The following is a 21,112-nucleotide window of genomic DNA, read 5'->3' as shown; positions in this document are numbered from 1 at the left end:
TTGTAGATTGTATCGCGACTGTTACATATAAATTTGAATGAAGACTAGATGACATCTGCAGAAGTATTTTAGCCTTGGTGTCTAGATATTCAATCCGTGTTGCAGTTCTTGTAATTAGCTTCATAAAGCAAGATTTGTTTTTAGAGCAAATTCTTTCTTTAGGCTCTTCTTACTGTTGCTTAAGCTCCACATTGGGTATGAAATTACAATATACGTCTTCTCTTTTAGCAGGGACGCTCTGGAAAAATCAGACAACAGTTAGAAGAGGATGCAAATCTGCTGGAATAGTTTTCCTCTTTAGAGGCTTAAATATATTAGTATGTATGAAAACACTTGGATGTTTGTGGTGCAGAACCTTTAATTCCATCTAAATCATATGTATGTCACCACTTACTAGTTTCTCGTGTGTGTGATTCAGTATCATATTTTCTGACCTGAAAGAATTGTCCTTTTGAGATGGCAATCTCTAGAACCCTTTGAGAAATTACTTGAAGTCACTGGTTTTCGTAAGTTCATAAAAGGCAGAAAAAAAGGTTATTGTTGCATACAACACACTCATCTGACTGCTTAGTGTGTTCATGCTTGTGCAAGAATTCTCAAACATTTCCCCCCCACACGGACGGTTAAGAAAAAATGTATAACCAAAGAAGAAGGACGAACACAATGTAAAGTGTAAACCATGTTTGGCGTATGTAATCGGACCCGTTCTTTCTATCCATCCCATGCACTCAAAGATCTAGCAAAAATACAAAAAATAAACTTGAAAAAAAAAAAAGTCGTAACAAAATCTCAAGAATAAAGGTGAGTTCGTACATCTTCTTCTATAAGTACCACCATAGCTTGATAGAACTTTGATCATCCTTACCTTTCATTTTTCAGTTTTAGCTTTCTGGCTGCTCTCAAGCAACTGTGGCCAGTCGGCTGGTTTGGAATCTCATCCGCGGACAAACCAGGTTTCGAAATGTTCATACTTTTCTGTGTCGGATAACCAGTATCATGTTGAATAAGATTTGAAGCACCATTTACCTGCGGATATAGAGTTGAGCCATCAGAAGACAAAACACAGTTTGATCAACAAGCAAACATGAAAACCAAAGCGGCAGCTCCATCATTTCACAGGCTTCTTAATAATGCTTTCAAGAGGTTTTGTGCGAGGCAGCAGGTTCGGCTTAGGTCGTTCCACGACATCAGACAGGGCAGTTGGTTGCACCAATGCTGTTTGATGCCATCCTCGCGCTAGTTTAATAGTTTGATCATAAAGCTCTTAGCCTAAATTCGTCCAAGACAACTTGAGGGAAACAAGAAAAAGCTCTGTTTTTTTTTTGGATTGCGTTTAAAATTTGTCTGTAGTAGTTTTGCTAAAGCGATCTGAATCAATGTGATACGGGTAATATATTTTCGATGCACATTCCAAAATGAGATTGGAAATTTCTAACTATATGGTCTATATATAAAGTTAGACCAATTCTTGTAGTAGTGAATTACGTAGTAGCTAGAGTGGTCTATTATTATTCATAAAGATGGTCACATCCAGTTAAGAAGAGATACACAGAGGCATGAAGAAGATGATGACAAGAGATTAAAAGAAGGAAAAGAGGAGGAGTACATATGAAAGCCAACCAACCAACCAAACAAACTAATAGTTTAACTAACACTCATCCAGCTCAAAGCCATTGCGATACTGAAGAACAGCTCGCCTTACCCCATTTTGAAATTCAAACTCACGGTTCAAAATAACGAGAGTCTCGCGAAAGCTGGATAATTCTTGGAACGAGCAGGATCCCCCTGCTTGAAGTTTGGGTCTACTTTCTTGAAGTAGGCTTCAGCAGCATCTAAGCCTTTAGTCTTGGCAATAATACCAACAAAAAGTTGAAGCTCCTTCGGAGAAAAACTCATCTTCTTTCTATCCATCCACTCCAAGATCTTAACCAAGAAAAAAAAAAGAAAAAGAAAAACCAAAACTTTCATTCAATCTTAACAAAATCTCAAGAAAAAAAAGCAATGAATAATATTCAAATGTTACATAGATGAGATTGATATAGACCTCGAAGGCATAGTCATGTTTGCCTTCCTTGTCAAGCTGCTCGGCCGTGGTGATGAGATCCGCATGAGTGAAGGACACAGCACCCTTCTTCTCTTCCTCCCTCATGATGAAGTCTACGGTCTCACCCATAAGTGACCGCAGCTTCTCCAAAATACTATTCTCTTCTCAGGAGAAAAAGCTCCCTCGATCCGCATCCGCCGGTTTGCGTTTCTCTAAGAAGAAGAAGCAGACGAAAAGGAAGAATGAGCCATTCGTGCCATCTTCATACCTCTCTTCCAGAGATGAAGAGAACCTTCTCCTGCTGCAATTCGGCGTAAGTTCATCATTTTCCAAACCCTAATTTTTTTACACTCCAATTCTCTTGTCTAAATACTAAATACTAGTATGCAAATAATAAATAGCTCGCAACTCCTTTTTTGGGCCGTTCATAACGACCTGGCCCAATATAAAATTAAAAGATATATCTCATCCAGTCGCCCTCTATCCTCTGTTAAACCGGGCCCGGGGGTATCTCATCAGTTTCACTTTCTTGTCGATTAGTATAGGTTACATACTTACATTACACCAATTTTTATATACGTCTTTTGTCGATTTGTCTGACGTGTTATGCGTTGCGCACAAGACTTCACGAGACAATGTGTCTGGCACGAGGCCAAAAGTAGCAATAAATTAATGGAACTTAAATTTCTGTATAAACTTTATAGTCAGTCGGTGGGAAATCGGCTAATTCATACCCCCACAGTTTTGTTGTGTTAAATTCATACCTCCACTCCTTATTTATTTAATTAACATATCTAATCTCAAATTTTTGTGCTAAATCATACTTAGAGACTAACACCGTTACTTTGCCGTGAAATTTCGATGACATGGAATCCACGTCGACGTCGTTCATCGCCTTCTTTATCTCTCTTCGTTTATGCGTGTAATGGTCATGGTTCCCTTTTGTTTGTATTAAGCTTGTAATGACATAACATTCATATTAAGACAAGTTAAAAAAAAAAAATCCTAAAAATCGAGTGTATTATATATAAAAAAAAGCAATAACCATTCCTAAACACTTAAAAACTGAATGCATTACCAGCAAAAAAACAAGGATAATCATCTTTAAACCCCTAAAAACTAACTGCATTACCAGAAAAAAAAAAAACATACCTAAACATTTCAAATCTGAAACTCAATAAAAAAAAAATCTCCTAAAATATGAGCCATCATGCTTGATGGTGCTTGTATTTGTGATGCTTAACTTGCTTGAACAGGTTGTGATGCTTGACTTGGTTGAGTTGCTTGAGAGGCTTGTGACAGCTGACTTGATTGACTTGTTTGGTCCACTGCCTTTTTTGTATCTAACATGTTGATGATCATCCTCACAGTCTGAATGCGGAGGAGTACCCTCAGAATTGTAAACCTCATCTTCATCACCACATCCTTCTACATGTCCGCATTCATCACCTTCACCACAAGCTCTCTTATCATCACCTTCACCATTAGCTATATTGTCTTCAATAGCACCTTCTTTCTCCATGTTTTTCTCCAAGAAAATATCAACAGCTTTAGTGTAATTTGCAGCTATACACATTCTCTCAACTCCATCGGTTCCATTACAAATCATCTTTAGATCCGACAAACTCTCAAATGGAAGTTTAAACCAAATCCTATGTTCAGACAAAGACAACTTCAACGAATCCACCAAGTTCTCCAACATTGATTCCGGTTGGCTTTCAAGAATCTCCCCTCCATCATATGTAACAACACCGCTGCCTGAGACATTAAACTTGCCGTTGTGATAGATCTGGAAAGATGCATCAGAGCTGAAAAAAACCAGAAAAAATCATGGTTTTTAGATTTCTGGACATTCTATCGAACAGTTGGTGTTCAAGAATTTTACATTGGATCGAATTAAATTAAACTAAAATTAAAGAAACCTTAGCCAATTCATCAAAACAATACAAAATTTGAGTGGACAATGAAGGTGCTATTGACTCGTGAGGACATATATATACATACACGTGAAAATGATTCTTTCACTACTCTTATTAAAATAATACATGTCTGCATCAAATTTGTTTTAAAACTCAAGAAATATTGAATTCATCAAAATATCTCTAAAATTAGAAAGAGAATTACCTCATCTTTTTCGAACAGATCCAAGTGTCAATTTCAAAACTCCCTTCAACAGCCAATATTGAGATTATAAGTTTTGATCGCTCTACTTATAGATAAATGAAGAATGTCGGGTTAAGAAGATGAACAAAACACAAACGACGTAATATCATTTGGAATTTAATTTCTGTGTTCCTTTACAAAACGACGTCGTTGCGACGTGGATTCCATGTCATCGACATTTCACGGCAAATTAACGGTGTTAGTGTCTAAGTATGATTTAGCACAAAAATTTGAGATTAGATATGTTAATTAAATAAATAAAGAGTGGAGGCATGTTTTAGCACAGTCATATAGTCAAGGTATGAATTTAACATAACAAAGCTGTGGGAGTATGAATTAGCCGATTTCCCGTCAGTCGGTAACAAGTTATTCTTTTTATATGTATGAATGAATAAATTAATGGAACTTAAATGAGTATATCTGAATCAACCAAAATATACAATTATACATAGTGTTAATTAAATAACAACCGCGTGAGATTGGCTTTTTGTTATGTGGCTGCACCCGGTTAGCGCTCTTGGTGAGCCTATGTTGGACTTGATACCAATGAGGCAATGAGGATGATCAAATGAAAAAGTTTTGGCAGATCAGATGAATAACCTGTTATATCATAGAAATGGGGATACTTTTGTGGAGAAGACAGAATGGTCCAATTGAGAATCCATTTGCAACATCAAAACTCAACTCAATTTTTGACTGTTATGACAACACGTACATCCATACGATTATAAGATTTGGTGAAGTAATTGCAAAGTTTCGAAGCTTCTTTAGCTCCCAGAAGCTAATAAAGCAGAAGAACATAATTATCTAGAATTTCTTCTGCTGTAAGAATACATTCCAATACGCAAAGTTGAAAGAATGATTACAATAAACGGAACTCAGACTTCAAAGTTGAAAGAATGGTCCAATTGTCAACATGGAAAGCTCCCAGTATAGCCGAGATTTGAATCGAGTTGATGCGTCTACTCGAGTTAGTAGAAGGAGAAAAACCAACAAACCAGTAGTGCAGCTTCCTAATCTTCTGTTGCACACAGACGCTCTGAAAAAACATTCAAGAAAGAATGAGGAAATGTCAGAGCGGAGCAGTAGCACTTCATAAGAAAAAACTTGATTGTTTCGAGAGTGGCTCAAAGTTATGATTTTTGGGTATAAAGAGAAAAGATTTCTTACTTAAGTATTCGTAGGTCAATATCATCGTGGTTCCCCAAGCCGACATGCTAAAGAATCTTGGGCCCAAACCCCTATAGAATCCTTTCCATCCATCTTCTGCTAGCAGAGTTTTCACCACTTGTTTCGCTGATGGTCTATTTTCTTGATGTCCCATGACCTGCAAAGAGATTTAAGGTTTTGTTTAGTATAATTTCTATGTGGCAATACCCACAGACCACAATTAATCTAATTGAGAACCAAGACATCAGGCCAGAAAGCTTGTTATATTCAAGAGTGTTAAAACAAATCCAAGTAAAATCAAGCTTTTATTATGAACGGGGTAACATTTAATACCTGCAGTCGCGTTTTGATTGTGTCTAACGGTGTTGTAATTGAGGATGCTGTTGCACCAGCGATAATTCCTCCAGCAGCCTGGACCAGAACAATTTTTGACTTACTAGGAGCAGCGATCGCATCCGAATCACCACCATATCCTAAGAATCTGGCCAACAGTAGCATATATATATATTGGATCAGTGGAAATTCTATAGCTTTGATAGCAAAATCCAAAAGCAGATATTATATCAGTCATTTAAAATTTCAGGAACGAGTGAAATGGGAGTTCTTGCAATCAAAACTAAAATTGTAACTATCATCAATTAAACAGATTATTCATATGTCTAACCTCCAGATAACACGCTGGCTTGATCCATAGCTAGCCCACCAAGCAGCACTTGAAGGAGAATAGGTCATAACAGACAGACTAAACCCCCTGTATAATCCCCTTACACCATATGACTTGATGATTTTAGTGGCAACATCAATACCACCAGTATATTTAGCATGACCTGAGTATCCTTGAACCATCAACTTTTGGCTAACCTGCAGAAAATATGAGAAATATGGATTTCAGCAACTCAAAGTGATAGAACATTCACAGCATGCACTGATATTTAACAAAGAGGTTTGTGGTGGAAAATACATACAACATCAATTGGGACAAAGACAGCCTGTGAGAAAAGAGAAGCAGTCATGCCGGCAATTCCATTAGCAATGGCAGCTTGTGTAGGTTCACTTAGCTCGAAAGGTGCAATCATCTTAAACGCAGAAATCTTTGTGGTCTCAAGAGCAGTTAGAAATATGATCCTTGCAGGTACTGCACCTGTAATTACAGTACCAAAACCTCGATACAGACCAGGAACACCGTCATTCTTAAGTATTCCTTTTACAACAGAGAATGCACTCCTCTCAGCAATTTCTCTAGAGGCAACTTGAAGCCTTGTCTTCACCACGGAAACAGGATACAGAGCTACAGTAACACCAGTGAATAGGCCAGCACCAACAACGTAAAACCTCCTTTTGTCAAGCCTGCAAAGTAAAGAGAGGAGAAAGACCACAAATGATTAAAGCTAAATGAAGATATCAATTGTCTTTTTCTCTGTAAGGTATATTAAGTTTTCTTATAACTAATGAGTAAAGACTATATCTATCAGCTACCTCAGATTATACCGCAAGAACTAAGGAACCCAAAAAAAAAATCCAAATGCTTACCAGATCTTTCACCAAAACAAAGATTATGATAAACACTAGAGAAACAAGTCTGTACGAACCAAATCAATATCTGAAATCGAGCTACTCTCATGAACTAGGGAGCCCTAGAACCAGATTCTTCCCAATAAGAAATGGTGAAAATCTTCAATTACCTCCACCAAATGATTGCATCGAAACAACGCGCGATATCCAAATCATGAATCGATAAAATCCACCGAAGAACCAAAATCACAAGAAAAATTGGATCGAAGTAACAAATTCGGACTAATGACGAAAACGTCACAGAGAATCAAAAATCAATCAAAAGAAGAAAACAAGCGGATCAATCAATTAACGAAGAACGTACTTGTCCCAGTTAATCTCCGTCTGACCAAACGATGCGACGCGAGAACTCGGTGACGTGTTCATGACTTCTCTCCCCGACGCTGCGAGACTGAGTCCGAGTCCGAGGCGAAATGACCTAATCTAATCAAGCCTACGACTCAGGAAGACATCAGGAGATCAAAGCAGACGAAGACGAAGAAGAAGAAGACGATGACGGCGAAATGGTAAATTTCTAATTGCAGATTTCTTGGAGGCAAATTCAACAACAAACTCTTGAGTTTCGTCGTCTTCGGGAATAAAGAACAAAATATTTTCACACAAGTGAGAAATTTTTAAAACGCAAACGCGGTTTTTCTTATTAATCGAAGTTCCGCGTTTGGTCAGCAACAAACTTTATTTTTTTTTCAATCAAAAATTCAGATCTCAATCAAAGAGCATTCATTTGAGGGGATTTAAAAGCCACCGTGCGGGACTGGTTTCCTGATTTTTATTTTTTTTTCACTGTTAGATAATAACATCAGTTTAAAATATACAGTTACTGTAACTCTTTTTTTTTTTTTTTTGGCCAAACACAGTACTGTACCTCTATAAAGTGTTTTTGTCCAAAATATATAAAAAAAGGCAACTCTATAAGTCTCTAGTTTTTTCGATAAAATACAAATAGGTAAAATTCTTATCTTATTTTCAAAATACTATTCTTGACATAGATTTTTTTATAGAATATATACTTTAAAATTAATGGAGCCATTTCGGACAGATAGGAAACTAGAAAATATCTTCCACCAAAAAAGTGTCTTCCCAAACAAAACGCCGTTTTTGACCTTTTTTGCCTTTTCGGACCAACGAAATATATAAACACAACGCGAATATTTTGAAACGCGTCAGTCAATGCGTGTATATAATATTAAAGAACCAGGCCCTAATTGGGCTGAATTTACAATGCATTTATTTGAGCCCAACTAACCTACTACTCTGTAGCTTTTTGTTGTTTTGCCACTTTCTCAAATCAATGCTTCACTTTCACTATTTCACATGAGTGATCAAGAAGTACAAAACCATAAAATCAATGGCGTCGGTGATGAAGGTACAAAAAAAAAGATTACACATCTCTAATCATATTATCTAACAAAAAAAATACCCCATTTTTGATCTTTTATATGGTAATCGAGTTTACCAATCGTGTTACAAAAAAAAAAGTTCTTGTTTAAATCACCAGATTGTGATGAAAAGAAGAAGAAGAATGGTGAGTGAGAGAGAAGCAAAGATTCCTTGTGCAGAGTTTGGTAGAAAAGGGTATGAATCTGGTGGAGGTAACATACATTCATCACCATTAAAGTACACTTTTCTCGGGAAAGCCCAACCTTGCTTGAAAGTGAATGTCTTTTGATCTTTCTGTAGCAAAACCTCTGATTGAACATTCCCTGAAGGTCCAGCTTCCATTAATAGATCATTGTAAAACTTGGTTCCAAAGAACATTCCAGTATCATCTGCACCCAAAAAAAAAAGAAAAAAAAAAAGAAGATTTAAGAATTTGATTAGTCTTTTCAGTGTTTTGTTTTAAAAGTTAAATAAGTTGTAAGTAGGAGAGAACTTTACTTATGGATCCATAAGGAGAAACTGGTTTGTAATCAAAGCTGAATACTTGAGTCACGTTGTTGAGATTTGGGTGCTGAACTGCTAAAGTCCACAATGTATGATTCATACGGTAATTGAAATTTGTGATAGCTATCTTCACTCGCCAATAGTCTTTGTAGTTAGTTTTAACGTGCCAGTGGACTCTGACTGGGCACATGTGATGTGTGCATTGCAGCAAAGGAGTGTTGTCTTTTTTCGGTGTGTTGAGACCTTTCATGGTTAGAATCTTTGAATCAGCCCTGCAAGAAAATATTGGTAATGTCTTGTTCAGTTTAGGAGATAAGAAAAGGTTTTGAGTTTGAGTGATTTGTGTTTTCTTTGTGCTCACTTGACGCAGCTCTTTTTGTTTTCGCAACCACAGGCACAAGACGGGCAAGGAGTTATGGTGTCGTTGTAGAAGGATGAGAAGGAGACGCAACAGCTTGGATGCTTTCTGGCTAGAAACTGTGAGTATGTGCAGGTAACATTCCATGTCACTGCAGCAGAAACATATGTTTGAAATGTTGTTTAGAGATCAACGATGCATATGATATAATAGATAGATGAAGGAAGCGTAAACTTCTTCAACTAAGCTCTGTTTAAACATACTCAAGGCTTGTGTTTTTCGCCGTTTATCAGTTGTGAGAAAAACGGTAGATGGCACGATTTTGGCTGGACCACAAGTGTAACCAGGCCCAGGACCAAGCAATGTGAAGTTCTTAGGAAGCTTGACAGTCTTGTTTGTAGTTCCAGCCAAACCAGCACTAACTTGAAACTGTGATACAGCGGCTGATGGATCTTGACCCCAAGCTCCAATTACACCGCCTTTGCAACAGTTTGAGAACTGTTGATTGTAAGGCACACCTGGCAAGAGATCAACGACCGTGGGGGTTTTCTTACAACAATGAGGTACATTTCCCTTGAACTTGGAACAGTCTCCTTGTTCTGTTGTTTGCGCTCCAACCATTGACCAAATCACTTCTTTCTTTGCCCATGTCCAGCCTAATGTCCAACCCGGGTTTTGTATGTGCCGGTATACTTGGAAGTTGTTCATAGTTACCGTTGCCTGCAAAATGCATATAATATATAGAGATGATGAGAGTTTGTACAAGTTTCAAATGCGCATACATGCATTCACAATCGCAGGAAGCAATCATACCACATAGCCATCTGCTGTCCAGGACATGATATCCCATTTGATTGTAACGTTCCCACTAGGATCCAATGGATCATATGCAGCTGTAAAACGAAATCACAGAATAAGAAGAATAATTTAAGGTGTTGCAACTAGCTGGCAAAAATGAATATTCAGGACTCACTTGCGCTAAAGATGATCATGCAGAAGAAGCAGAGGAAGAGCCTCATCTTTTGTATTTTCCTAAGAAAGATTTAAGGAAATTGATTTCAGATATGGTACTTAAACCTCAGTTTCTTCTTCTTCAGAAATTTGAAGTTGATGTGTTAATCGATTTAAACAGAAGCTTTTCACAGACTATAGATGAGTCTTTTTGGTGTGAAGATGGGCTTTACCTACTTCTTGTTGCATTCTCCAAATTTATTCTTTCTTGATTCCCATAACTTTAAGCAATGTTTATGGTGAATGATAATAAAACAGCAACAGTAACTGACGTGTTCTTGTCCGAACATAACATCTCAACTGTCTTTTCTTGAAAAAAGAACCGGAAACCCCAATGATTTAGAGATGAGAAGTGAGAACGTAACTTGGGATTGAAGATAAAAAAAAGTGGGACTGGCCATGAGTCAACTTCTGACACAAACATATCTCCCAACTTAGCTTACCATCTTCCTAAGGTTTCCTGTTTTCTCTTTAAGAAAGCAATGCATGGCAAGTCTACGCAAAATTGAACGGACAAAAAGAGGCCAATACAGAGAAGAATGGTAATTTCAAAAAGATTAACGGTCAAAAAGAACTCTGCAAAGAAAACAAAATCGGTCTGCTTTTGAGATGACTATATCGGTCGTCTTTCGACTGATGATCCCCTACTTCTTCTGAGAAATCTTCAGACAAATCTTTCAACGAACAGTCAATCCCTGAGTACCTGATGATGCCTCCTCTGTTACCTTATTAGCTTGGATTGTGTTAATAACATTTGTAATATTGTCCTGCACAAACACAACCAAGAAACATGTTATTATTACATAAGCATTCACAATATCACATAAGTCTAGAATTGCAGTTTCCTGTTTTACCCGCCATGCTGCAAGCTTTGTTCGAAGAGACTGCCACTGCTTTTGTCCAAAATCACGCTCGGCACAGCGGCTGAAATATGAACAAGTATGAAAGTATGAGAATGTGTGACTTTACACATAATATAAATTGATAGAAAAGAGTATAGAACTTGCCTGACAATTACAACTTGGTTCATCTGATCCATTTTACAATCAACCAATTTTGCAGTTATTGCCTTAACCACCCACAATTCAACCTCCTCTTCATTTACCTGTATCTCCCCCACAAATTCTTTGAGCTCGAGACGAAAAAAGGTTCAACGTTTGATGTATTGTTCAAGCAAAACAAGTTAACCTGTAGAGTGTTCTTGATTGAGGCATACGATATTTTCCCAGATTCATCTGAGGCCAAATCTACTAGTGACAACAATCTCATCTTCGAGACACAGTTTTCCTCAACAAGCCCTGCAAAACACCATCTATGGCTTATTATGCTGAATACTTGAAGATTCTCTGAAGATGCTTTATCAAATTATGATAACCGGTGAAGGGGATAATGAGGGCAATACCATAGGTTTGCAAAAATCCTGAATTCGCATTTTGGAATTCCATGAATGCATCCAGCCTCTGAGTAAGAAAAATCTTCAGTAGCTGGTAAACTGGTGCAGTGTTAGGATCCTTCTCCAATTGTGCGACGGCTGGCATGTCTAATAAATCACACTGCATATCAAAATACAAAAATCATGGATGTGATTTCAAATATGAAAAAGACTTCACTGAAAAAAAAAGCAGTAGTTGCACTTCTAACGGAAGTAAAAGTCATTAGCAACATTTGAGTGAAAATGCTTTATGAATTATGATACCTGACATATACTGGGAGCCTTGAAAAATTCAATAACAGCTCGTACAGCTTCCTCCTTGGCTTCACTCAGGACCTGGGCATCGTCATTGGAGAAAGTAGCCAAATATTTTGTCACAAACTGAAGGGATTCTTCTGCCAAACTGAAATATTGATTAAAAGAAAAACCATGAGGCCATTGGTACCTAACCTAAGCAAAAAAAGAGGTGAAAGAAACATTGATTCAGTACCTTTTATTTTCTCTCAGCACTTTAGCAATGGCAAGAAATACTTCCCGCTGATCTTTGATGTCAATACTCCACTCTTTCAAGAAGCTGTCAATCTTCTTAAAGGAAGGCACTATATACTCGATAATCTTTCCGTTTACAGCCAGTTCCAGAGATTTCATATATACTTGAAAACGAGCATTTGGGTGGTCAAGCAGGTTATAGAGATTGAAGAGGCTGCACACAAGACAAGCAACAGATGAGAAACACATAACACGTAAATGAAACATTTTCATATACGATCAAAGAGTCACAGGATCATACATTTTCAAACGCAATGAAGCTTTATCATCCGGCTGTTGAACAACCTTAGAAGCAATAGCTTTCACCATTTCAAGGACTTCCTCAGGAGTTTTCACATTCTTCACAAGGCTGCAAATTATAGTGTAGGTACACTCAAGATCTGAATAAGAGGCAAACAACATGAGAATAATGCAAAAAAAAAATAATAACAATATTATAGCAGAAAAAAAAAAAAAAAACGAAATTATAAAAGATGACCTTTCTCAGAGATCTTGGTTGAAACCAAGTCAGCTGAAGTTACCATTAAAGTTGCCAAATCCAACCACCTGCAATCTCTTATAGACTCCTCTGCTTCCCTACATAACCTAGAAACTTGGGGCTCTGCAACCTAATTAGCAAAAATTAACTTAACACTGAGGCAATTTGTTTATTAAAACAAGCAGATCAAGTGAGAGATTGCAATGGTCAATAGTAATTAGCACACTAAATTGCTCAATTTGGCCTCCATATCAACACAACGCCTCATCAATCAATAATTCGATACTGTGGCAAATAAGAGATCATAAACCCCAAAAGTACCTCGGGACCAGCATCGGCCCAGGCAAGCTGGGAAGTAAATCGAACAATGGCGAGCGAAGGATCTTCCTCGGAGGTGGGAACAATCGTCGTCATTCTCTTTCTCTGGTTTTTGAATCTCCCTCCTCGACAGAGTCCTTAACGCTAATCCTAAATCCCAAGAATAAGTTCTTCAACAGCTGAGCAACGAAGGAACGACTGATGAGGAACCCTAGTCGATGCTTAATCTTTTATGTTCGGTTTATAATTAAACCGGATCCGGTCGAATAAAAACGACGAGGGAAATTAACGGTTTTCCGTATCCAACGGCTATCCGTGTATTATAAATTAACGTATACAATCTAACGGTCACGATCAACCCGTATAAATGACCTCTCGGCTAGCTTATTTTTGGTCATGAACTCATGAACCAAGAAGGGGTCTAGTGGTTATATAATCTCAAATAACAATTGTTCCATGGATTGAGGTATCAAGCCAAACATAATGAGATAAAACACCAAATTGTTTTGACTTGGAACATCCATGTTAACGAACTAGTCCGAGATCACTTGTAGACTCTTGTTTATATACAAAAAAAGGGTGACGAATTTCATGAAGCTGTTAATATTTTGTCAATCAGATGGTGACTGATGGATAAAGCCATAAAGGAACATAAAAGCTACTGTAATGTGATCCTCCTATTATGGATTCAAAGATTCAGAAACCTAATTTTGAACATTTGTAGATCCCACAGGAAAGGTTTGGCTTCAAGCTTTTTGCAAGATTCAAATTGACATAACTTTTTTTTTTCAAGAACACAAGAAACGTCCAAATCCAAAAACAATCCCCACAACCAGTTTCAAAAGATAGGGAATAATAAAGTTACAATTTTTTTACAATTGTTCGTGTTCAACGGATCAAATGCTGAGAGATTGTCGTGGAAATTGAAATCATTTGTCACATCCAGATGGACCAGAACCACCAAACAAGTAACCAAGAGAAGATCCTCCACCTGGTGCAGCATGAACCTTCGTAGATGGTCGGTCCTGTTTTCACAAAACCAAGACATGTTTGTTAAATTCCAAATCAGTTTCCAGTTTGATTCTCAAATACTATGTCAGAGAACTCTTATTAGTTATTACCGTGAGGAAGTTGCCACAGTTTTGTCCATCTGATCTGTAGTAATTATTAGGACTTCCTCTCACACCAGCCGATACCTCACCGTCACCGGTCTTATTTTTATCTCCCGTGGTTGTTGTTGTTGTGATGGTCTTGGGTCTGCCTCCAGCTCCATCGGTGGTTGTTGTGGTAGTCGTGGTCGTGGTAAAGCTAGTACTGTTAGCGTTGGGCTTGGTTGGTTTGGAAACAGGCTCGGGGGAACCAAAAAGATAACCGAGAGAGCTCTCTCCACCGCCGCTGTTGACTCCTCTAGCTTTCCCCATTTTCCGGCGAGAATATTCCGCCGGTCGGTTCTTGGAAAACTAACAATGTGTAACATTTAACAAATCCATATCAATAGATCTATAACGTATTTGGATCATTGTGAACCATTAAAGATACATAGGAGAGAGTGCATTCGTTGTTTACCTTTGTTTTTTTTTTCTTTTTCTGGTTTGTTTCTTCTTCCTCTTCTTCGTCTTTTACGATTGGCCGCAAGTTAAGGCAGAGGAGAAACAGAGGAACAAGGAGATACACACATGAGAATGTGTTTATATATAATTTCCACGTGTAAGACAATGTGTGGTGAGAAATAGGCATGAAGTTATGGTACGCACGTGTGGGGGTTAGTTGTTTCGTGAAAATCGCTTGAATTTTAACCGGTTTTCTTATTGGGTTAACCCGGTTTAAGGGACCAAACTTAATCATAAGGCTTTTTGTGATAAACGGGATAAATTATTATTTTTCATTCATGTTGTTGGTCCAAAAGCTGTTTACAACAATTTGTGTTTAAAATATTGTCATTATTTTATAGATTAAAAATATATTCGAATCTCAAGGAAAATAATGACAACCCACAAAATTCTAAACAATCAATTTTGAATTTTATCATGTCGATCATAGACAGCACAGAGAAGGAAGCCATGATATTGAGATTATATTTTACGTTTGAATAATACCATATGCCAATCAATATCATAAAGAACAAATTGTTGGAAGAGTACGAATGGGCTTATGGCTATTGAGAAAGCAAGAGGAGACTACAAAAGTAAGCCCAATGGTTTTTTTTTTAGCTTCATTCAATTTGTTGGGCTATTTTAGCTATAATTCTTATTAAATTTATATATTATTACTTTTTTGTAGCTTTTATAAAAGTAAAAAATTAGAAGTTTATCATATTAGTGCAATTCTTTCTTTCTTTTTTTTGTCAGCTTTTCTTTTTAGTTTATGACAAATAAACCCAAAAAGAGAATAAAAGTTGTATATTATAAATAAATGGAAATAAATAAAACTCTGACAAAGGAGAGGTAACCACAAGACTTGAAAGGGTTGTAAGAGCCCATGACTTCAAGGGACCATCACAAAAATGTACGATCATCATCATCACATCCAACGGACGAGATTTTCTCGTTGACTTGGATTTTATAAGAGTGACGTTGAAGTATGGCAATGGACATGTGAAAATCTGAAGAAACCCTCACTTTTTTACATCTGAATTTTCCTGCTACATTTATGAAAGAAAATATATTCTTTTTTTAATACCAGTCTTTTTTTTTAATATACTAGTAATACATTTAAATTTTATTTCTTTGGAATATAATATACCAAACTAAGCATTGGGTTAGATGGTGACACGACTTTTTTCTGCAATGTGGTGGTGGTGCCTTACATGGTTTCCATGCTCTCTCAGTTCACAATTTGTGTTGTTACATTTCCCTCAGATGTACTATATATATGTTATATTCCATTTATTGTTACTATGTTTCTATTTCACTCACCTCACACATGTGCTGAAATAAATACTTTTTCGGAAATTAAATGAACTAATTTAATTGAGAATCAGAAAACGATGAATTTGATTAGAAGTTCCAAAGGTAGTACAGCAACTTGTGCGCTTTATAATTTAGCTTATGGATGCTGATAAAAAGGGAATTGCCAATATGATTGGAACAACTTGATGAATAATATATATTCATTAAACAAATAAACATTGAAAGAGTATAGTATATACTTCCGTTTAAGGCACCTTTTGTGGAATGGAAAATGGTACAAGAGAAATCTGAATCAAACAGAGGAGCAAACCTTATTGCCCAATGTGTGACTAACGAAATGAGAAGTCAGTCTTATATAGCTGCTGGACCTCCACTTTGGTTACAATTGCTCTTTACCTAAGAGAAGGGTTTGTCCCCTGTTTGAAAAGGCAGAATGATAAAGGTACAAAGGATTCAAAGGTTTGGGGGGGGGGGGGGGGGGGGGGGTTAGAGAAGTAGAGAAGGTTTTTTGTGATAGTGCCTTTGAAATTAGTAACCAATTTTTTCTGAAACCCCCACATAATGTTTTGTGTTGGAGGTTTCTTGTATAGATAACTAGGACTGGGAATGTTGGATGCTCTTTAGCATTTGTAAACCTTTGGTTTCACAGTTGAAGTAATATATAACTACAAATGACAAAAAAAAAAATAACTTCCGTTTAAGCTTTCTATGATCATTATATATTATTCAATTTTATCAAAATTAATTACACTACACATGAAGGTGTCTTAATAGTCTATATATCGTAGAACGGCGTCTAGATACGCCACTGAATTTATCACCCTATCCTTGGTGGTATAGAGTTAATTAAGATTCATCTGGAAACTATATATGTGCTAGTTAGTTTAACGCTGTTGATCTAGCTAGCTTGTGACTTTAAGGAGCTAGCTCAAGGTTTCTTTTCGATATATAGCTCTTCTCTCATCGATCTCCAACTATACATTCGCGATGAATCACACAAACGATATCCATATCATACCTTAATTACTCTCTGACACATCCGCTATTTTTTTAAAAAGAGCACTTCATTTCTTCCTCGAGGATTAGCTTTAAATTCCACGTTTAGAGAATGCATTGGATGGTATTGGTTGTCCTTGATACGATCTTTAAGTAATGAAATGCAGTTCTAACCAAACGAAACAAGGTGTTACGTACTTTTACTTATGAAACAATAATTATGTATAGAAACTAGTTCGTACGTAAATTGATTATACACGAAATGAATAACAGGTGGGATAAATAAGATGGAGTTTTATATCATTAAATACTTGTGGTGTGGATTAAAATCCATACGACATCCATTTCAATATTTTTGAGATCAGATCCTACCAAACAAAATCAAATCGTAAAAGTGGAAAGATTATTAAAATCATCATAGAATCCTTCATTTTGAGATAGACTCAGAACTGTACACTTATATCGTTGGTTTAATTAAAATTGTTTAATCTACTCTTAGTTAGTTACGAGCAATATCATTATTTGATTTTAGTACTTTCCAATGAGGCAGTCATCGTAAATAGAGTTTAGGTAGTAGTGAGCAGATTAGGATTATGTACTTAGGGAATATCAAAGTGATTATATTTTAAAATTAACCACTAGATCCTCCCACCCAACGAAAACTTAAGTGCTGGCTCGTATTTTAACCAACTTCTTTTATATTATAGCCAGTTTTAAGTATGTGTGAAGGAAGCACCAAATTGCCATGTGCATATGATGAGAACTGGTATTATTTTATACATTTAAAGATTTTAGAATCTATATATATATTTTGCAAGTATATTTAGCAAATAAATCCTGAATTTGCTACATATTTACAAGATTGTCATTGACATTAATTATTATTTTGTTTTACATTAAATTAATTAATATTAAGTTTTTATTTTTGGAAACAAGATTTCTCATTCTAATTAAATTTGAAAACAAGATTTCTTATTACTTTTTTTTACAATAAGAAACATATCTAATAAAAAAAATTGGTAATTACACTTAAATTTTTTTATGAATATAATTTTTTTTGTCAAACTTATGAATATAATTTCTTAGTTTCCAAATTAGACAATTTATAACAAAAGATAGTTAATGTGATAGCTAAAATCTCGAAATTAAAGTAAAATGATAACATGATTATGAATATAATCATTTAAGAGAATCTAATTATTTAAAATAAAACTCTATAAAATCTATATTGTTTCCTATAATTTTGTTTTAGTACCATATCTTCCTATAATACTGAACTCAAATTTTTTGTCTTTAATTATGATAGCCTCACGATAACCAAGTTGTTTTTATGCCTGATTGGTAGTCTTTAGCCAGATGGTCCTATTTAACAAAAAAAATTTATATTAATTAAAGAAAAAATGTGATTTTGAGAAGAGAATTCTTTATAGGTAATAAACTTTCCATACAATTCAGATTGTTTGTAGAAACTAAGTGTTTTACATAAATTCAGTTAACTGTTATAGGACCAAATGCCATTAATTTCGGTATAATTGTTTTACATAAATTCTGAATTTAAACAATCATTCAAAAAAAACTAATTGGATTTTAAAAGGTAACAAACATATTTACCATTCAATTTGATATCTTATTCAAAAAATAATAATAAAATATAAAAGATATTGCTTGCTCACAGATTTATTTTTACTTTTATTACGTATTTAAAACTAATTTTTACTTTCACGGGTTTCGTATTATGAGTTTTTGCGGATTAATAATCTTTGAACATGTTACCTGACTCACCTAGCATGACGAGCTTGGACTATAGAACCAACACTAAAATTATTAGTTTATCTCATATATACTATAGATTTGTAATCATAGTATTGAAAATTAACTTATAAGTTATTTAGTATATGAACTACAAAATATTACACATACTGTAACACATTCTTAGTATTCAAAAAAAAAATTAAATACACATAAAAATATACACTAACATACTATATAGGCATATACATCTGTTTAATTCTAGAGAACAAAACAAATCTAGAATTTTATATTCTTTCTAATAAAAAATTTAACGTAATTAGGTTATAAACTTTATTAAGAAGAAGAAAAAAAATTCTAAACAACATTCTAAATTAATTAGAGAAAACTTAATTAATTGAGAATTTAAAAACTAAATAAATTAAAAATTATTATTTAAAATACAGTTATTTATAATTTAGTCCCGCGGTGTACCGCGGGTGAAATCCTAGTTTACTCTAATTACCAAAACTTGCATGCCTTAATATGGTAATTTGTTTCTTGACTTTTGTTATTTTCCTTTTTAATCCATACACAATAACATTTAATAATGCACCTAATAGGAATGGCTTGGTTCGACTTCTAACCAATGCTCATGATAATTTAACACCTTCCTTTTTAAGAAGTTAGCAAGAAGATATAATCAAAAAGTGAATCTTAATAGTTCGATATATCTTTATCACGTACACACATTTATCGAGCTAGATCACATATCCAAATTGACGATCATTTTTTGCCTATGTATTTGTAGTGTCACCATCCGCGAAAGACGATGATACTCCACCTTCTAATTCTTCTAATTTTTTTCTGGTTTATGTAACGTTTTGGTAACTCATCGATTGGATATTATCTAAAAATTAAGACGACATTTTATATTGTAATATACTTTGGCAAGTTCTATAATGACTAATGAGATTGTGTCTAATGTTCTTAATTAATCTAGTACTAGTATATTGTTTTTTTTTCTCTGCTACTTGCCAATACTAGCCTTTCGTTTTTTTGGGAACATAAAAATCTTCTCGACGATGTCTAATGTCTATTCTATGAGTTGACCTAATTGATCTGTGTGGCGAAACAATATGTACGTTATTGAAAGATTGCTTTTAACTAATCACTAAGTAATGCCTTAAAAGTTAGGGATAAATCTTTTTTAAAAGCGGTCTCACGAATCGCATTTCTATGAGAGAATTTATTACTTTGTCTGCCTATTCGCATACACATATGAAGAAATTAAATGTCCTTTTCCTTAGTAGTATAGCTTAATTTCATATCCACTCTTTTTAGTAAATTGATACTCTCTCTAGCTATGACTCTGTCTAGTACACCACAAATATGAAATATGTATGTGTTATTACGAGATTTAATCTTTGATTTGTCCCAAAGAACTAAGTTACACTCACAAATCTTCAAAATTTATCAATTGATCTAAACGCTTAAACAAGATACATATTATTGTGTATAGTTAGGATATGTGCATGTCGTGTTGCTCGTCAAAGACTACACTTGAAATTAAATGCGAAACTAAACAAATGTGGAAAGGGTGGATGATAAATAAGTGGAACTAATGATGTGCCACTTAATTAAAATAGATAATGAAACTTATAGTGAAAAAACCACACTCTGAGGCTTGGGTTTATTTGAAGTAAATAAACTAAATTAATAATAACATTCGTATTATTTCAATCAAAACTGAATTTTGCTTCATGTGATTTTGTCCCTTTAATTTATTTCACATGCCAATTGTTTCCCACTACTTTTCTTTCTGATTCCAAATCGTAGGTTTACGGATGGGTTATCCTGTCTTAAACACTTTTTTGTAATTAATGAATTTAAACACTTAGTTCTTTTGGTTTTGATAAAAAGTAAAACCCAATCTAATCATAATTAGTAATACATCAACATATACATACGGGTATATGAACTTTTGTAACATAAATGATTCTCAGTGGATCGGTTTAATCTGCATGATGTCATAGATGATGCATGGCGTGTTTGACGTGTAAATACTGATACATGTACCGATTCGGGGATCAAGAGTCAATGCAAAAAAGTCAACTTAGAAAAGCACATTACCAAAACAAACAAGGTCCATGTTCAACTTCTTACGTACCCTCTTGGCTCTTGTTTTTCCTCGCACATTCTAAAGTTTCTAAACCAGTCAAGATCTTTGGGAATGAAACATATCTTTTCTAATTTACGTATGCATACTTAGTTCTTTTAACGAAAAATCAAAGACACCAGCTCATAAAGGATTTGTTTTTTTTTTTTTTTAATAGAAAATTGGTAATCTTGTTTTGTTTGTTTGGTATCAAATACTACCAACTAATCTTTGATTACTTACATCATTATATCAATACATATGTATATTATGGAAATAAGAATCTTATAAACACGCTTGGTAAACGAGAGTGTAGCTAGATGATGATGATGATTCTTGATT

The 21,112-nt window shown here is 35.1% G+C and overlaps 5 protein-coding genes, 1 long non-coding RNA gene and 1 pseudogene across 11 annotated transcripts; 1 reads left to right on the top strand and 6 right to left on the bottom strand.

Moving 5' to 3' along the window:
* Positions 1–1,481: 1,481 nt before the first annotated feature.
* On the bottom strand, positions 1,482–2,373 carry LOC104735585 (pentatricopeptide repeat-containing protein At4g01990, mitochondrial-like; annotated as a pseudogene). The gene is made up of 2 exons (XR_015578480.1): positions 2,045–2,373; positions 1,482–1,923 (listed from the first exon to the last, which is right to left on the bottom strand). The product of XR_015578480.1 is annotated as a pentatricopeptide repeat-containing protein At4g01990, mitochondrial-like (transcript).
* Positions 2,374–3,047: 674 nt separating this feature from the next.
* LOC104735584 (uncharacterized) lies at positions 3,048–4,345 on the bottom strand. The gene is made up of 2 exons (XM_010455400.3): positions 4,169–4,345; positions 3,048–3,852 (listed from the first exon to the last, which is right to left on the bottom strand). Exons 1-2 carry the CDS (start codon positions 4,171–4,173, stop codon positions 3,219–3,221), a joined length of 639 nt encoding a protein of 212 aa, XP_010453702.2. The 5' UTR covers positions 4,174–4,345; the 3' UTR covers positions 3,048–3,218.
* A 507-nt stretch (positions 4,346–4,852) lies between these two features.
* Positions 4,853–7,731, bottom strand: LOC104735583 (uncharacterized). 2 transcript variants are annotated; one of them, XM_010455399.3, is made up of 6 exons: positions 7,254–7,731; positions 6,343–6,724; positions 6,042–6,238; positions 5,711–5,858; positions 5,378–5,534; positions 4,853–5,246 (listed from the first exon to the last, which is right to left on the bottom strand). In XM_010455399.3, the coding sequence occupies exons 1-6, from the start codon at positions 7,313–7,315 to the stop codon at positions 5,221–5,223; spliced, it is 972 nt and encodes a 323-aa protein (XP_010453701.1). In that variant the 5' UTR covers positions 7,316–7,731; the 3' UTR covers positions 4,853–5,220. The 2 variants fall into 2 exon arrangements, with proteins under 2 accessions (XP_010453701.1, XP_087338330.1); XM_087482204.1 differs by having other exon boundaries at positions 7,060–7,656.
* A 497-nt stretch (positions 7,732–8,228) lies between these two features.
* LOC104735581 (COBRA-like protein 4) lies at positions 8,229–10,305 on the bottom strand. The gene is made up of 6 exons (XM_010455396.2): positions 10,165–10,305; positions 10,005–10,084; positions 9,455–9,911; positions 9,195–9,342; positions 8,828–9,105; positions 8,229–8,718 (listed from the first exon to the last, which is right to left on the bottom strand). The coding sequence occupies exons 1-6, from the start codon at positions 10,208–10,210 to the stop codon at positions 8,441–8,443; spliced, it is 1,287 nt and encodes a 428-aa protein (XP_010453698.1). The 5' UTR covers positions 10,211–10,305; the 3' UTR covers positions 8,229–8,440.
* Positions 8,232–10,359, top strand: LOC147929244 (uncharacterized). Of its 4 annotated transcripts, XR_015578482.1 has the most exons (6): positions 8,232–8,315; positions 8,448–8,541; positions 9,042–9,121; positions 9,228–9,326; positions 9,485–9,754; positions 9,847–10,359. It is a non-coding gene; the product is annotated as an uncharacterized LOC147929244 (long non-coding RNA). The 4 variants fall into 4 exon arrangements; XR_015578484.1 differs by lacking the exon at positions 9,042–9,121; XR_015578481.1 differs by lacking the exon at positions 8,232–8,315 and having other exon boundaries at positions 8,402–8,541.
* Positions 10,360–10,555: 196 nt separating this feature from the next.
* Positions 10,556–13,222, bottom strand: LOC104735582 (uncharacterized). Its single transcript, XM_010455398.3, has 10 exons — positions 12,983–13,222; positions 12,662–12,791; positions 12,425–12,563; positions 12,125–12,337; positions 11,899–12,037; positions 11,605–11,755; positions 11,391–11,500; positions 11,210–11,307; positions 11,057–11,126; positions 10,556–10,969 (listed from the first exon to the last, which is right to left on the bottom strand). Exons 1-10 carry the CDS (start codon positions 13,073–13,075, stop codon positions 10,880–10,882), a joined length of 1,233 nt encoding a protein of 410 aa, XP_010453700.2. The 5' UTR covers positions 13,076–13,222; the 3' UTR covers positions 10,556–10,879.
* Positions 13,223–13,718: 496 nt separating this feature from the next.
* Positions 13,719–14,671, bottom strand: LOC104735580 (protein SPIRAL1-like 4). Its single transcript, XM_010455394.3, has 3 exons — positions 14,546–14,671; positions 14,101–14,439; positions 13,719–14,004 (listed from the first exon to the last, which is right to left on the bottom strand). The coding sequence occupies exons 2-3, from the start codon at positions 14,398–14,400 to the stop codon at positions 13,909–13,911; spliced, it is 396 nt and encodes a 131-aa protein (XP_010453696.2). The 5' UTR covers positions 14,401–14,439; positions 14,546–14,671; the 3' UTR covers positions 13,719–13,908.
* Positions 14,672–21,112: the final 6,441 nt, after the last annotated feature.

This window comes from Camelina sativa, chromosome 13, assembly GCF_030686135.1.
Source record: "Camelina sativa cultivar CO46 ecotype springtype chromosome 13, ASM3068613v1".
Taxonomy (NCBI): Eukaryota; Viridiplantae; Streptophyta; class Magnoliopsida; order Brassicales; family Brassicaceae; genus Camelina; species Camelina sativa.
This window is presented reverse-complemented; position numbering and strand designations above follow the sequence as displayed.